General features: G+C 39.9%; 1 protein-coding gene and 1 pseudogene across 1 annotated transcript; one reads left to right on the plus strand and one right to left on the minus strand.

The window, feature by feature from the left end:
* The first annotated feature begins 6,009 nt into the window (after nucleotides 1-6,009).
* On the plus strand, nucleotides 6,010-6,450 carry LOC121770376. Its single transcript, XM_042167113.1, has one exon. The coding sequence runs from the start codon at nucleotides 6,010-6,012 to the stop codon at nucleotides 6,448-6,450; it is 441 nt and encodes a 146-aa protein (XP_042023047.1).
* A 1,979-nt stretch (nucleotides 6,451-8,429) lies between these two features.
* Nucleotides 8,430-14,602, minus strand: LOC121770377 (annotated as a pseudogene).
* Nucleotides 14,603-14,724: the final 122 nt, after the last annotated feature.

Raw genomic sequence — 14,724 nt, forward strand, 5'->3', positions numbered from 1 at the left:
GTGTGTGTGTGTGTGTGTGTTAAAAAAAACCTAAACCCTGAACCATCCAAGCCCCCTAGCTCAAGTGGTTTAGGAGGGTGGCAAGGAAACCGCACCATCCAGGAGGTCTTGTGTTCGAATCCTGGATGGCGCAACTTGGGATTAATTTCCCCTGTGGGCCTTTACAAGGCTGGTTGCCTTGGGGCTTGGCAAGCTGATGGGCCTGGAACCCGTCTCGGGTGGCGGTTGTTCACGGGCGTAGACTCGTTTCGGGTGTCGCCGTCTCAGATGGCGGCTGTTCACGGGCGTAGACCCGCCGGTGGTGCCCGGCTGGTTGGCAGCCTGTCTACGAACCACAAGGGGCTAGTTGGCGGCCTGTCTACGAACCACGAGGGGCTGGGGGAAGGGCTGGGTAGCTTGCCGAATGTATCTCGAACTCCTAAATATGTATGTCCGGAGGAAAAAAAAACCCTAAACCCTGAACCCTAAAAGATTAAAATTTATACTTTTAATTTTTTTTATTTCTTATCTTTTCGTTCCTCCCATGTTATTTGGCAGGTGATTCGGCATTTGCGGATTCTTAGTCCCCCTTCATTGGCGCGGTTGCACCCCGACTGTCGACTTCATGCCTTCAGTTCCTCCTCGCCGGCGAGTTCTGAGGTCCTTGAGTGTGCTTTGGCATCCACCCGACGATCCTTGGGTGAGGCTGAACACAGATGGGGCCTTCTCTACCTTGACGGGACAGGCTGGTGTTGGGGGAGTGGTTCGTGGTTCAGACGGTTCTCTCTTGAGGGCCTATTGCACGGCCCTCGTAGCCGCCTCGTCCTTCGAGGCGGAGCTTCTAGCTCTTCTTCATGGGTTGACGATGGCTATGGAGTTCTCATCACTGGTTTGGGTCGAGATGGACGCAGCAGCGGTGGTCGCAGTGTTCACTTCAGGACGCGGGGGAGCGGCGGATGTGAGACATCACATGGCTCGCATTCGCATATTGCTCTCACAGTTGCAGGTTAGGTTCTCTCACATCCATCGAGAAGGCAACCGGACAACTGACTTTCTAGTAGGTAGGGGGTCCAGACCCCTGCCATCACTTTCTATGATGCAGACACAGCGCCTCGATATTTGAAGTCACTTGTGAGGATGGACCAGTTGGGCTATCCAAACTTCAGATTCAGATATCGCGACGGATGATTTCTTATTTTTGTTATGGAATTTGATATGTATTTTTTGTATTCCTTTGGGCTTGGCCACTTCTTGGTCATCACCCAAGTTATTATGTATTTTATTAGTTCGTTTGCTAGATGGATAGTACCCGGCTTGTGGGGATATCCTAGTAGCTTAGATAGAGTTTTTGATATGTATCTCTTTTTGTGGACCAAGTCACTTTTGGGCTTGGTCAATGTACGACACATTATCGTTTTGATTTGATATGGACTGGGGTCCGCCTAACCCCCCGTCGTGATGGTGTTTGGGGAAAAAAACCCTAAAAGATTACTTCTTTTAGCAACATGATTCAATGACTAACTCAAAAAGATGTGTCATTTCACCAATTGGTACCAGACTCGTACACTTTATACTTTCGCATTTCAGTACCTTTTTCCATTTAGGAAAGTTATTTCTTTTATTCATACATTCAGTCTTTAGCCAAGAAAAGACATACTAACTCTTTCTTTAAGCACGCTACCAAATCAAGAAACATCAACTCTTTCTTTGAACTTAGTATTTTCATCTGTTCACTCAAATTAACTGCATGAGGTATTTCTCCATTTCAAACTTTTAAACATCTTGACCTTCCTTTGAAAAAAAGAACAAGTTACCTTTTTCCTCGTTGAGTGCGATTGGTAGGAGTGCTAAGAGCATTTTCATCGATTAGATAGTCTAGTGGAACAAGGCTAGACCAAAGATTTTCAAAGAAGACTCTCGGGTTCAGAGCGAGAAAGAATGCTCTGATACCACTCTGTCACGACCGCACTTGCTAAGGATAGCATAGTCGGGGGAAACGTGACTAGGGGTTGGAGTATAAGAAGTGGGAAAAGAATTAAGGGAAAATAAAATCAAGCATTGTTTGCGAGACATGACTAATCAAGTGCTGATACATAGAAGAAAAGATACTCGATCATGAAAACTCGAGTAATTGTTTGTAAAAATTTCAAAATATCAGAGTTTTGAACAAAATAGACTTGAGTCTTTTAAGATGCACAACGGAAGCAAATGAACGCGGTTCCATGTATGAAGACATGAACCTCCGAGAGTCAAAATCTGACTGAATTAAATGTCTTGTCTCAATAGCACTTCCTCCACCACTTCGCTGCTCAACCTGCACATTTAGAAATATATGCAGGGCTGAGTACAAAAGTACTCAGTGAACACATTGCCGAAAAATACAAATATACATTTGAAAATATTGTCAAGCCATCATCACAGTAACACTCGGGGGTTTATTGAAAAGGCCCGAGCTTACTAAAAATATTCATATTGGGCTGCAGCCCCTTTTTCTGGTACTTAGCCATATCTGATCACATTGTGCCGTCGAAGGATCCAAGGGCTGTGATTAAAAAGAAGCTTGGACTGAAAATCTGCGAAGGAGCTTAACATATATATATATATATATATAGGGATGTATTCATTTCCTTTTCCTATATTTCCTCCTTTTTCCTTCTTAATATCAGCCATTAGATTAGAGAAATGGACGGTCCAGATCAACATTGGGTAATTAATCCCGTGTTGCATTATTTGTCCTATTTTGTGCATTATGAGGGTACAATAGTAATCTAATAATGGCTGGAAACCGCTACGAATAATGCACCACATGGTCACGAGTAATGCATATAATTGCCTATATAATGCACAATATGTGAACTGCAATGCATACAAACAAGATGTGTTGTGTTATGATGTTTGACACACGTTTCTTGTTTCCCCTAAGGGTTTAATAAGCTTAGGGGCTAGGGTATAGTACGTAGACATGTATGTAATCTTCACATGGTAACGAGTAATGCATATAATTGACTATATAATGCACAATTTGTGAACTGCAATGCATACGAACAAGATGTGCTGTGTTATTATGTTTGACACACGTTTCTTGTTTCCCCTAAGGGTTTAATAAGCTTAGGGGCTAGGGTATAGTACGTACGCATTAATAACAAATTATAAAACGATACGAATAATTCACCAAATTGTCACGAGTAATGGATGTTATTAACTATATAATGCACAATATGTAAACTGCAATGCATACGAATAAGATGTACCATGTTATGATGTTTGACACACGTTTCTTGTTTCCCCTAAGGGTTTAATAACCTTAGGGGCTAGGGTATAGTACGTAGACATTACTAAATGCACGTATGTAATCTTCAATCCGTTGATTAACCCATATACACAATACCTCTAATAATACATAATATACTGAGATAATGACAATTAACAGCTACATAATGCACTACCTAAACCAAATAATGCACATACGTATATTCCAATAACAACAATTTGTTAGTAATGTCTACGTACTATACCCTAGCCCCTAAGCTTATTAAACCCTTAGGGGAAACAAGAAACGTGTGTCAAACATCATAACACAGCACATCTTGTTCGTATGCATTGCAGTTCACAAATTGTGCATTATATAGTCAATTATATCCATTACTCGTTACCATGTGAAGATTACATACGTGTCTACGTACTATACCCTAGCCCCTAAGCTTATTAAACCCTTAGGGGAAACAAGAAACGTGTGTCCAAACATCATAACATGGTACATCTTATTCGTATGCATTGCAGTTCACATATTGTGCATTATATAGTCAATTATATGCATTACTCGTGACCATATGGTGCATAATTCGCAGATACCAAAATGTGGCAGTTACTTTTTCGTCAAATGTCAATAATAACCCTGTAATGCATACAACCACCTTCTATAATGCAACACGGAACCAGTTTTATAGAATCAATCTGATCCGTTGATGCCTTAGATCTAACGCGTAATATTAAGAAGGAAAAATGATCTAAGATGTGAAAAGGAGAATAACGCTCCCCTATATATATATATAGGGTTGTTTTATATACCAAACTAATTTTAAACGCTAAACACCAAACACATCATTACAAAACAACGCGGAGTTCATTACAATTTTATTTGTAGTTCATTATAGGGAATTCAAAGATTTAAAAACAATGACATCATTTAGCATAATACAAAAATCTGAAGTTCATTATAACTTTGTTATTAGTTCATTATAATGAACTCCAGGTTGTCTTATAATGATGTTGTTCGGCGTTTAAAGTTTAAGACTGGTTTAGTATTGATCACAGTCCTATATATATATATATATATATATAGGGTAATGATCTATGGCAAACACCCCTTAACCAAATAACTAGAGAACAAATCATAGCCACAAGATCAAGAAAATCAAGGGCTATTATTAATACATGTAATTTTTGAATTTAAAGGAGAAATTAGTTCCCCTATCACTAATTTACTTCATAATAACAAAGCGGGGGTATAATGGTCATTGCACAAATAAAATTAGGGTTAAACTCTAATTGGTCGCTCATTCCTGAAAATCATTTCTCCTGCTCTTCTATTTTCTTCTCTTCCCTACTCTCTTCTTCTCGTTGAGGGAGGTGGCGGTGGGGCTGTAGAGGAGCGAGAGAGGTTTTTATGGGTGGTGAGGTCGTCGCCGACGGAGGAGCAGGCGGTATCTGAAGCCGCCGGAGCCGGATTTGGAGGAGCTGCTGCCGGCAGGGTTCGTGGAGCGGAGGGGGGAGGGGGATGGTGGTGAAGTTTGTGGAGCAGATGGCGGCGTGGCCGATGTACGCGGAGCATCACTTCAACAGGGTGGTGTTCGTGGAGTACATGGAGCTGGCGGTGAGGGCGGTGGAGGATGAGGAGGGGATCCTGTCGACGGAGGAGGTGGAGAAGCAGGTGGTGGAGCTGATGGAGGGGGCAGAGGAGGTGGGGAGGGAGGTGGAGAAGAAGAGCGTGGAAGCGAGGGAAGCCATGGTGAATGGGGGATCTTCCCTATCTGTGTGCGTGATTGAGAGAGAGAGTTGGGCGAAGACTATATCAGTTGATAGCAACTCATGATGTATGATGAACCACCATCTCCAAATTTGAGCAAACTTATCAATTCAAATTTAATCAATTGTAGTACTACTAATTTCCAGTTCACTTATCCAACTATCACCGAGGAAATCATGAGTTTTAATTTCCAATTCACTTAACGACAGTAATAGTAATGTATTTTGTTAGAATAAGAGTGATGTGTTTTGTAAACAAGAGTGAAGTAAAATCAGAATAAGAGTGATGTGTTTTGTAAACAAGAGTGAAGTAAAATCAGAATAAGAGTGATGTGTTTTGTAAACAAGAGTGAAGTAAAATCAGAATAACAGTGATGTGTTTTGTAAACAAGAGTGAAGTAAAATCAGAATAAGAGTGAAGTAAAATCAGAATAAGAGTGATGTGTTTTGTAAACAAGAGTGAAGTAAAATCAGAATAACAGTGATGTGTTTTGTAAACAAGAGTGAAGTAAAATTAGAATAAGAGTGATTTGTTTTGTAAACAAGAGTGAAGTAAAATCACAATAAGAGTGATGTGTTTTGTAAACAAGAGTGAAGTAAAATCAGAATAAGAGTGACGTGTTTTGTAAACAAGAGTGAAGTAAAATCAGAATAAGAGTGACGTGTTTTGTAAACAACAGTGAAGTAAAATCATGCTAAGAGTGATGTGTTGAGATAATTACAATTAGTATATTTTAATTGGAAATCTGAATTTGATTGTGTACATAATTGTTCGCCTAATTTTTGGCAAGATACAAAATGCTCAAACCATGGTAGTGGCAAGCAATAAAAGACAATACAAAGATATTTCAAAATCGAAACAACAAAAAGTCGTGACATTAATACATATATAAAAACAAATGCTCTATCTTAAACTTCTACATAAGAAATTCACTACATACACAAAACTATATATAGTGACCACTCCTTTAGCAAGTCAGTGTTGAGATCACAGAGTAATTAACCATGAAGGAAAAAAGTTCGAGGTTGAAGCAGCTGATATCAATGGTGAGTTGCATGACCAGAGCCAAATGCATAGCCGTCAGAAGCAAAACCGACGCCATGAGAGCGCTCCTCATGCTCACATCGCTCATGCTTCTCTCCAAGAAGAAGAGCTTCTCCATCGCCTCCATCGCCACCAAGATCAACCACATTTTCCACCACCACCACCACGAATCTGGTGACGAAATCGACGACAATGATCCGAGCAAGGCGATCGTCCTCTACAGCAGCAACTCCGCGGCCAGCTGCTGCAAAGACATCAGCGGCGGATGTGAAACTATACGAGAATTCTACGGCGGCGGCGACGACGATGATGATAAATATCCAGATCTGAGGCACTCGCTGTTCGAGGAGGAAGAAAAGGAGCTGGCGGAGCTGCTGGATGATCCGAATTTGCAGATTTGAATGAATTTGATAGCATGTAAGACGCATGTTTAAATTCGTAATGTAATTTCCTAAAATACCCTCAACATATTTTCTATAATTAAAATAAATAATATTTATTCCATTAAAATGTGTGGCTGAGATTTGTTCTCTAGTTATACCCTTAAGAGTAGTTATATCTTGATCACTATCCTATATATATATATATATATATATATATATATATATATATATATATATATATCCCCGTAAATTAATTTGTCTAAACTATGGCTTCTCAGCAAATAAGATTTGTTTTTTTCAATTATTGAAAATGCTCCGACCAGAAGCCAGCCGAGATAGAGTACAAAATCAAAACAAACCACAACCCAAATCAAATAAAAATAACATCAACACAAGCACAAGAAAATACACTCATTCAAACAACAACGTGATTAGTTCAGACCAAGATTAGGCTCTCTAACAAACAAATCAAGACCAACAAAATGATTTGCATGTTTACCTTATATATGCTCTCTTTCAACCTAGATCAATAACATGCGATTACATTGGACTATATAATAGTAAAAAAAATAATAAAGAAAGCAAAAGCATAATCTAGAGTCTGGATAAACTCTAACAAATTTATTAATACATATGTTCAAATTCTACGCCATCCATTTTGAGTGGAACTTAGTGAAAGAAATATGAAATACTTATATTGATTTATCTTGGATCACTACAACTAATTACAACTATTTATGTCTTATTAAAAAAAACACATTTCCAGTAAATTCAAGAATTTAGAAATTTGTATGCAGATAGAATCATAACATGACACACATATATATACAGAGGTATGTGTCTGCGGTTTTGTGCTTTGAAAAAGTTTCCTTAGTTAAATATGTATTGTTCACATTTACAAGAAAGTTTCCTTAATTAAATAAATATTGTTCACATATACTTTTAACGTTTGTTATAAGATCTAGCTGATTGAATACTATATATGTTTTGGAAGAAATTGAACATGTGGATCTTTTAGTTTGAAACCTAGAATATTATATTTTTATGTATTATGAAATCGTTTTCCATTAATTTGTTTGTAGTGAAGTACGTGTAATGTTACTTGGATCTTAGGAGGCCTAATAGTATTTAATTACTTAAATCACTTTGACCCAAATCCACGTTTTAAAACTCTATACGACTCAAATCCTTGGAGTAAGGGAAATAATACTCTTTATGTAAATCTTGCAAATTAAAATAGTAACAAAGAATTATTTTTGGTGAACCGAGGGAGTATATATACAAGTTGTTGAATAAGAATGGTGTTTTATTGTACAATTGTTTGCAAATTAATTTAAATGGTGCTTTGCCTTTGATGAATACATACATTAAATTTTTTTTTAAAAGTTCGTGTTCAATTGTTTTCTTTGAATAAGTGTAATTTATTTTATCATATTTTATTTACTAATTAATGGTAAAGTAGCCCAGTTTGAATAAATTAACTACTAGCATAAAGTAATTAATAATTATATGGTCCAACCAAAAGGTAAAGCAAGCTAAAGTACTGAGCAATAACAAATTACTCCCACCCAATAAAATAGCAGCAAACTTAGACTCAAAAAGTCAAAGTCCAACAAAAGGGCAAATTTTCAAATTATAATTTATTCTTATTTTGTAATTAAACTAGTATTAATTATTCATATTTAGTTTGTTTCATAGTATTCTTCAATTTATGTGTTTTGATGTAGTTAGTAGGAAGAAGAAAAGTTTAAACCCAATATACTAGTTGGCTGGCCGAGTCAGCCAAAGATAGCTAAAGGACGTCGATGGCTGATGGGCATCTGAAATACCTGTGGGATCGGATTGTAAAAATTGCATACATTCTACAATTTATGACATTCACAACCACTTTAAAAATTCATGGAAAATACCGGATTTTGGCATGATTTTATTCCCATTTTGTAATGCAAACTTTGATTGTTGGTGTGCAAGAAAATTAATGAAATCATATTATATGCGAGTTAAACTCATCCGTTACAATCACAAAGAACCAACATAGCTAAGCTCCAAAATCACATACACATTTCGCATTATACCTCAAACACGCAAAATATCATCAAATGTATCAACAATTATACAAGCAAATTATGCTACAATTCCCCTTTAACCAAACCCCCACAAAAAAAACCATTACATTACCATCATTGGCCTTCCTCCTCCAATTTCTTGCAATAAGCTTTCAGTGTCAATACAAAATCCCTCGCCGGCGCCTGAATCGTCCCGACCACCGCCGAAGCCGGCCCCTTAATCGACCCCAAAATCTGCGCATAAACCTCCGCTCTCGTGGGCAAATTCTCGAGTGCCTTGTGTTGCATGCATTACTATAATATACATGCATGCAACATAAGGACGAGCCATGCATACTCTAGGGTGTTAGTTGGTGACGTGGCGTTAGTCAGGAAATGCATGAGCCAATGAGAAGGTGGTAGTGACGTGTTAATAGCCAATAAGAGAGAGACGTGGACGACGCAGTGGGGAAAGAGGCGAGCTAAGAAGAGGGGAGCTAAGATCAGAGTATAAATAGTAGTCATTGCTTCTTATTTTGAGTCGTCGTTAAAATCGTTAGTTGTGTGTTTGTTGAGCTCCGATCGTGGATCGTGAGCTCCTCCTTGCTTATCTTCCGATTGTAAAACTTTCTCAGAGTTAATACAATCCATTTTATCGATCATTCACGTGTTGATTTTGCGTTCTATCGCTGGTTCTCGGTGGAGTTGAGCTAAGATAGGTCGACTACGAAGAAAGGTCGTAACAATTGGTATTCAGAGCAACCGATCTCCGGACGGCGCAGAGATGGAGATGATGGAGCAGAAAATGCAGGAGATGCGAAAGGAGCTTATGGAATTAACGCAATCGATCGCGGCAATTAACTTGCAAAATCAGAAGAATAAAGAGATGGAAACAGGCGAAGGGAGTAACAGAGGAATTAGATATGAATCAGATTGGGGGGGAAGGTCAACACGATATGAGTTTCCTAAATTTGATGGTGGCGGTTTTGAAGGATGGATGTTGAGAGCTGAATATTTTTTTCAAGTTGCTAAAGTACCGGAGGATGAGAAGGTTAGAGTGGCTGCGATTCATCTAGAAGGGAAGGCATTGCAGTGGCACAGAGGATTTGAGAGCTTACATGGAGACATGGCATATACCGACTGGCCGCGCTATAGCTCGTCTCTGGCAGCTCGATTTGGTGCTCATGCATATGAGGATCCGTTAGCTGATCTCAGAAACCTCAAACAAAAAGGTACACTACAAGATTACATTGATACTTTTGATGAATTATATCCTAGAGCTGGAATTAGAGGGGATCAAGCTTTAAGTTTCTTCTTATCCGGATTAATTGATGAATTGCAAATGCCTGTGCGCATGTTTAGACCTAAGGCTTTGTCTGAGGCTTATTCCTTAGCCAAATTACAGGAGCTCACTGTTAGAGCCTTAGGTGTTAAAACTAAAGTAACTCAAAGTAGTGTACAAACGAGTAACAACTATTATTCAAGTAGCAAGCCTATGACTGTAACTGCTACCAATAAGGCTGTAAATCTGAGTAATTGGAGTGGGAGTAATAAGGAGGTTGGGAGACCGAATGGTGTTAGAGCTAGTACCAATTTGACTCCAAAGGAAATGGATGAAAAGAGGGCAAGAAAAGAGTGTTTCTGGTGCACTGAGAAGTTCACTCCAAACCACCAGTGTAGTAAGAGAAAATCATATGTGGTGCAGCTGCTTGATGTAGGAGAAGTAGAGAGTAATGAGATGCAGGAAGTGAGTGAGGAAGAAGAAGATGTAGATGAGAAGTCTGAGCTGCAGCTTTCATTACATGCAGTTTGGGGAAAAGATGGACCTCAAGTAATGAGGATTAAAGGCAGATGTCAGAAAAGAACTTTAAGAATTTTGATAGACACGGGTAGCACTCATAATTTTTTAAGTGCTAAAGTGGCTCAAAAACTTAGTTGCAAGTTGCTTCCTGTTACTTCAAAAGCTGTGGAAGTAGCAAATGGACAGATTCTACAATGTAATCAGAAATGTAGTAGTTTGGAGTGAGAGATGCAGGGGTCTAAGTTTCAAGCTGAAGTTTATCTCATAACACTAGAAACTTATGATCTCATATTAGGGGATGAATGGTTGTCTACTTTGGGTGAGATCAAGTGGAATTTCAACAATCTCAGTATGTTTTTTAAAATGAATGGGAAGGAAGTGAAGCTGCAAGGGGAAAGATGGTCACCAAAAGCTGAACAATTAAATTTCTTACACATATTAAATCCAGAGGAGACTGATATGAATGAAAGAAAACTGAATCAGTGGATACCCGAGGCTGAGATTGATGTAAGCTGCTGTTATGAGCTCAGTGTAGAAGAGATTTGGCCAAACTTGCAGCTAATCCTTGATGAGTATACTGAGATATTTGAGGAGCCGCATAAATTGCCTCCTCAGAGAGAGCATGATCACAAGATAGTGTTGAAGGAGGGTGCTGAGGCAGTGAATATGAGGCCTTACAGATATGCTGCACACCAAAAGGATGTGATTGAAGCAATGATTGATGATATGTTAAAAACTGGGGTTATAAGACACAGTGGGAGTTCTTTTGCAAGCTCTATTGTATTAGTCAAAAAGAAGGATTCTACTTGGAGAATGTGTGTGGATTATAGAGCATTGAATGCTATCACTGTCAAAGACAAGTACCCTATACCTGTGATAGAAGAGTTACTGGATGAGTTGGGAAGAGCAGCTTGGTTTTCTAAAATCGATCTTAGATCCGGATATTGGCAAGTCAGAATGAGGCCTGAGGATATATATAAGACAGCCTTCAAGACTCATTCAGGGCATTATGAGTTTTTAGTCATGCCATTTGGCTTGACAAATGCTCCAGCTACTTTTCAAAACCTGATGAATACCATCTTCAGAAGCTATTTGAGAAGATTTATATTGGTTTTTTTTTATGATATTCTTGTTTACAGTGACAGTCAAGAAGCTCATGAAAATCATCTCAGGTTGGTTATGGAGTTGATGAGGAAAAATAGCTTGCTAGCTAAAAGAAGTAAATGCACTTTCGGATGTAGAAAAGTGGAATATCTAGGTCATGTTATATCTGATAAAGGAGTTACCACTGATGAAAAAAAGATTGAAGCAGTCAAGCAGTGGCCTCAACCAAAAAATGTTAAGCAAGTAAGGAGCTTCTTGGGGTTAACTGGGTATTACAGAAGATTTGTGCATAACTATGGAGTAATATCTAGACCATTGGTTGATGTGATCAAGGGGAACATATTCAAGTGGACAACTGAAGCACAAGAAGCTTTTGAGAAACTCAAATCAGCAATGACTACTGCTCCTGTGCTAGCATTGCCTGATTTTTCTAAAGAGTTTACCGTGGAGACTGATGCATCTGGAAGTGGAATAGGAGCTGTGTTGATGCAGGATAAGCATCCTATAGCCTTCATTAGCAAGTCTCTATCACCGAAATATCACAAATTATCAGTATATGAGAAGGAATTGCTAGCTATTCTGATGGCTATCAAGAAGTGGTGCCATTATCTCCAGAGCAGAAAATTCATTATCTTGACTGATCACCAGAGCCTTAAGTACTTAATAGAACAAAAATTGACTACTCCTACTCAACAAGCTTGGATGACTAAGCTCATGCAGTTTGATTATGAGATCAGATATAGAAAAGGCAGTGACAACTCAGTAGCTGATGCTTTATCCAGAGTGCCTGAAGTAATGGTTTATGCACTGACTTCTTTGGTAATTCCTCTGGAATTAATTGCCAAAATCAAGGATTCATGGAAGAAGGATCCTCTGATACAGAAGTTGATAGTAGAGAAGCAACAGAATGTGAGCCTCCATCCAAAATTTACCTGGCTGAATGGAGAGTTAAGGAGGAAAGGGAAGTTAGTGGTGGGTAATGACTTGATTTTGAAAGCTCAAATTTTATCCATTTTTCATGGATCTGCTTTGGCTGGGCATTCTGGAATGTTGGGAACTGTCAAGAGGATAGCTGCTCTGCTATATTGGCCAAAACTAAGGAAAGATGTTAAGGAGTTCATTAGATTGTGTGTAACTTGCCAGAAATATAAGCCAAGCAACACCTCTCCAGCTGGATTACTACAGCCTCTTCCAATACCTGCTGCTATCTTCACAGATATTTCCATGGATTTTATTGAAGCCTTACCAAAATCTCAGGGTCATGATACTATATTGGTGGTAGTGGACAGGCTGAGTAAATTTGCACACTTCATGGCATTATCTCACCCTTTCACAGCAAAGAAAGTGGCTGAGGTATTCCTGGATTCAGTCTTTAAACTCCATGGAATGCCAATGAAGATTGTGAGTGATAGAGGAGCTATTTTTGTGGGAAATTTCTGGAAGGAGTTTATGAGTTTATTGGGTGTTGAATTGCTTTACTCCACGGCCTATCATCCTGAAACTGATGGCCAAACAGAGATAGTAAATCGATGCTTGCAGTGTTATTTGAGGTGTGCTATGGGAGAGAAGTCGCATACTTGGCTACAATGGTTGGGATTAGCTGAATATTGGTATAACACCACCTATCATTCCAGTATTCAAATGACTCCTTTTGAAGCTTTGTATGGATTTGAGCCTCCTTTACACACACCCTATCTGCCAGGTGATTCGAATATTGAGGCAGTGGATTTGGCTCTGCGGGACAGAGAAGAGATGCTTGCTATACTCAAAAGAAATGTACAAAAAGCGGCAGATAGAATGAAGAAACAAGTTGATAAACATCGAACTGACAAAGAGTTTGAGATTGGAGATTGGGTATGGTTGAAGCTGAGGGAGTATAGACAGAATTCTATCAGAGGTAAGCATCATAAATTCGAGCCTAAATTCTTTGGACCTTATCAGGTAGTGGATAGAGTTGGAGCAGTTGCGTATAAGCTAAATCTACCAGCTATGGCAGCAATCCACAATGTGTTCCATGTTTCCTTATTGAAATCGGCTTCTCCACCATCTGGCCCTATCACTGATTTACCCAATGTATCCTATATAAATGATGCCGTCCCTCAAGCAATTCTGGAAAGAAAAATGGTGAAAAGGCAGAATCAAGCTGTAGCCAAGTGGCTCATACATTGGGAAGGGAAGTCTCCGGCCGATGCTTCATGGGAGTTCGCGGATGTGATTCAAGCTCGGTTTCCGTGGTTCCTTGAGGGCAAGGAACCTTAAGAGGGGGGTATTGTTGCATGCATTACTATAATATACATGCATGCAACGTAAGCACGAGCCATGCATACTCTAGGGTGTTAGTTGGTGACGTGGCGTTAGTCAGGAAATGCATGAGCCAATGAGAAGGTGGTAGTGACGTGTTAATAGCCAATAAGAGAGAGACGTGGACGACGCAGTGGGGAAAGAGGCGAGCTAAGAAGAGGGGAGCTAAGATCAGAGTATAAATAGTAGTCATTGCTTCTTATTTTGAGTCGTCGTTAAAATCGTTAGTTGTGTGTTTGTTGAGCTCCGATCGTGGATCGTGAGCTCCTCCTTGCTTATCTTCCGATTGTAAATCTTTCTCAGAGTTAATACAATCCATTTTATCGATCATTCACGTGTTGATTTTGCGTTCTATCGCTGGTTCTCGGTGGAGTTGAGCTAAGATAGGTCGACTACGAAGAAAGGTCGTAACACCTTGAACTCACCGGGCCCGTAGAATTTCCCCTCGAAAACCGCCCCGGTGAAGTCGTTCTCCTCCAATTTCTTCTCCCTCTGGAAGGTCCTGTAGGGCTTCAGCGCCGCCGGGATCTCCTCGCTGTGGACGAAGAGCCACGCGTTCATGCCCTTCATGCAGGGCTTGAGCGCCGCCCATTTGATGCCCTCGATTGCCTTGTAGACTAGGGTATTTTTGGCGACGAGGAGCTTGGTTGTCTCGGGCAATTGGGTGCGGAGCTCTTGGAATTGCGACACGGTGAGGCCCTTGTAGCTGATGGCGGCGATTAGGTGGCAGGAATCGAGCTCTTGCTTGACATTTTCGACGGTCTCTTCCTTCTTCGTGCGGCTGATTGCGGCGTGGATATTGGGGAGGGGCGGCGATTGGGGGCGGAGTTGGGGGGAGGTGGGTGGTGGTGAGGAAGGGGTTGCGGAAGTGGGATTTGAGGGAGAGGGAGGAGGAGAGGGTGAAGAGAGTGGCTTCCATTTTTGGGGAATTGAGAAATGGTGGAGAAGAAGAGTGAGGGAAATGGATAGAGTGAAGACGGGAAGGGATCCTCAGTGAATAAAACGCAGCACAAAACTAAGGAAACGCCGCTTCAAACTTTT

This window comes from Salvia splendens, chromosome 16 (genome assembly GCF_004379255.2).
Source record: "Salvia splendens isolate huo1 chromosome 16, SspV2, whole genome shotgun sequence".
Classification (NCBI taxonomy): domain Eukaryota; kingdom Viridiplantae; phylum Streptophyta; class Magnoliopsida; order Lamiales; family Lamiaceae; genus Salvia; species Salvia splendens.

Bases quoted from the DNA above. Each gene is read 5' to 3' on its own strand.
- LOC121770376 (XM_042167113.1), top strand. From the start codon at position 6,010: ATGAAGGAAAAAAGTTCGAGGTTGAAGCAGCTGATATCAATGGTGAGT.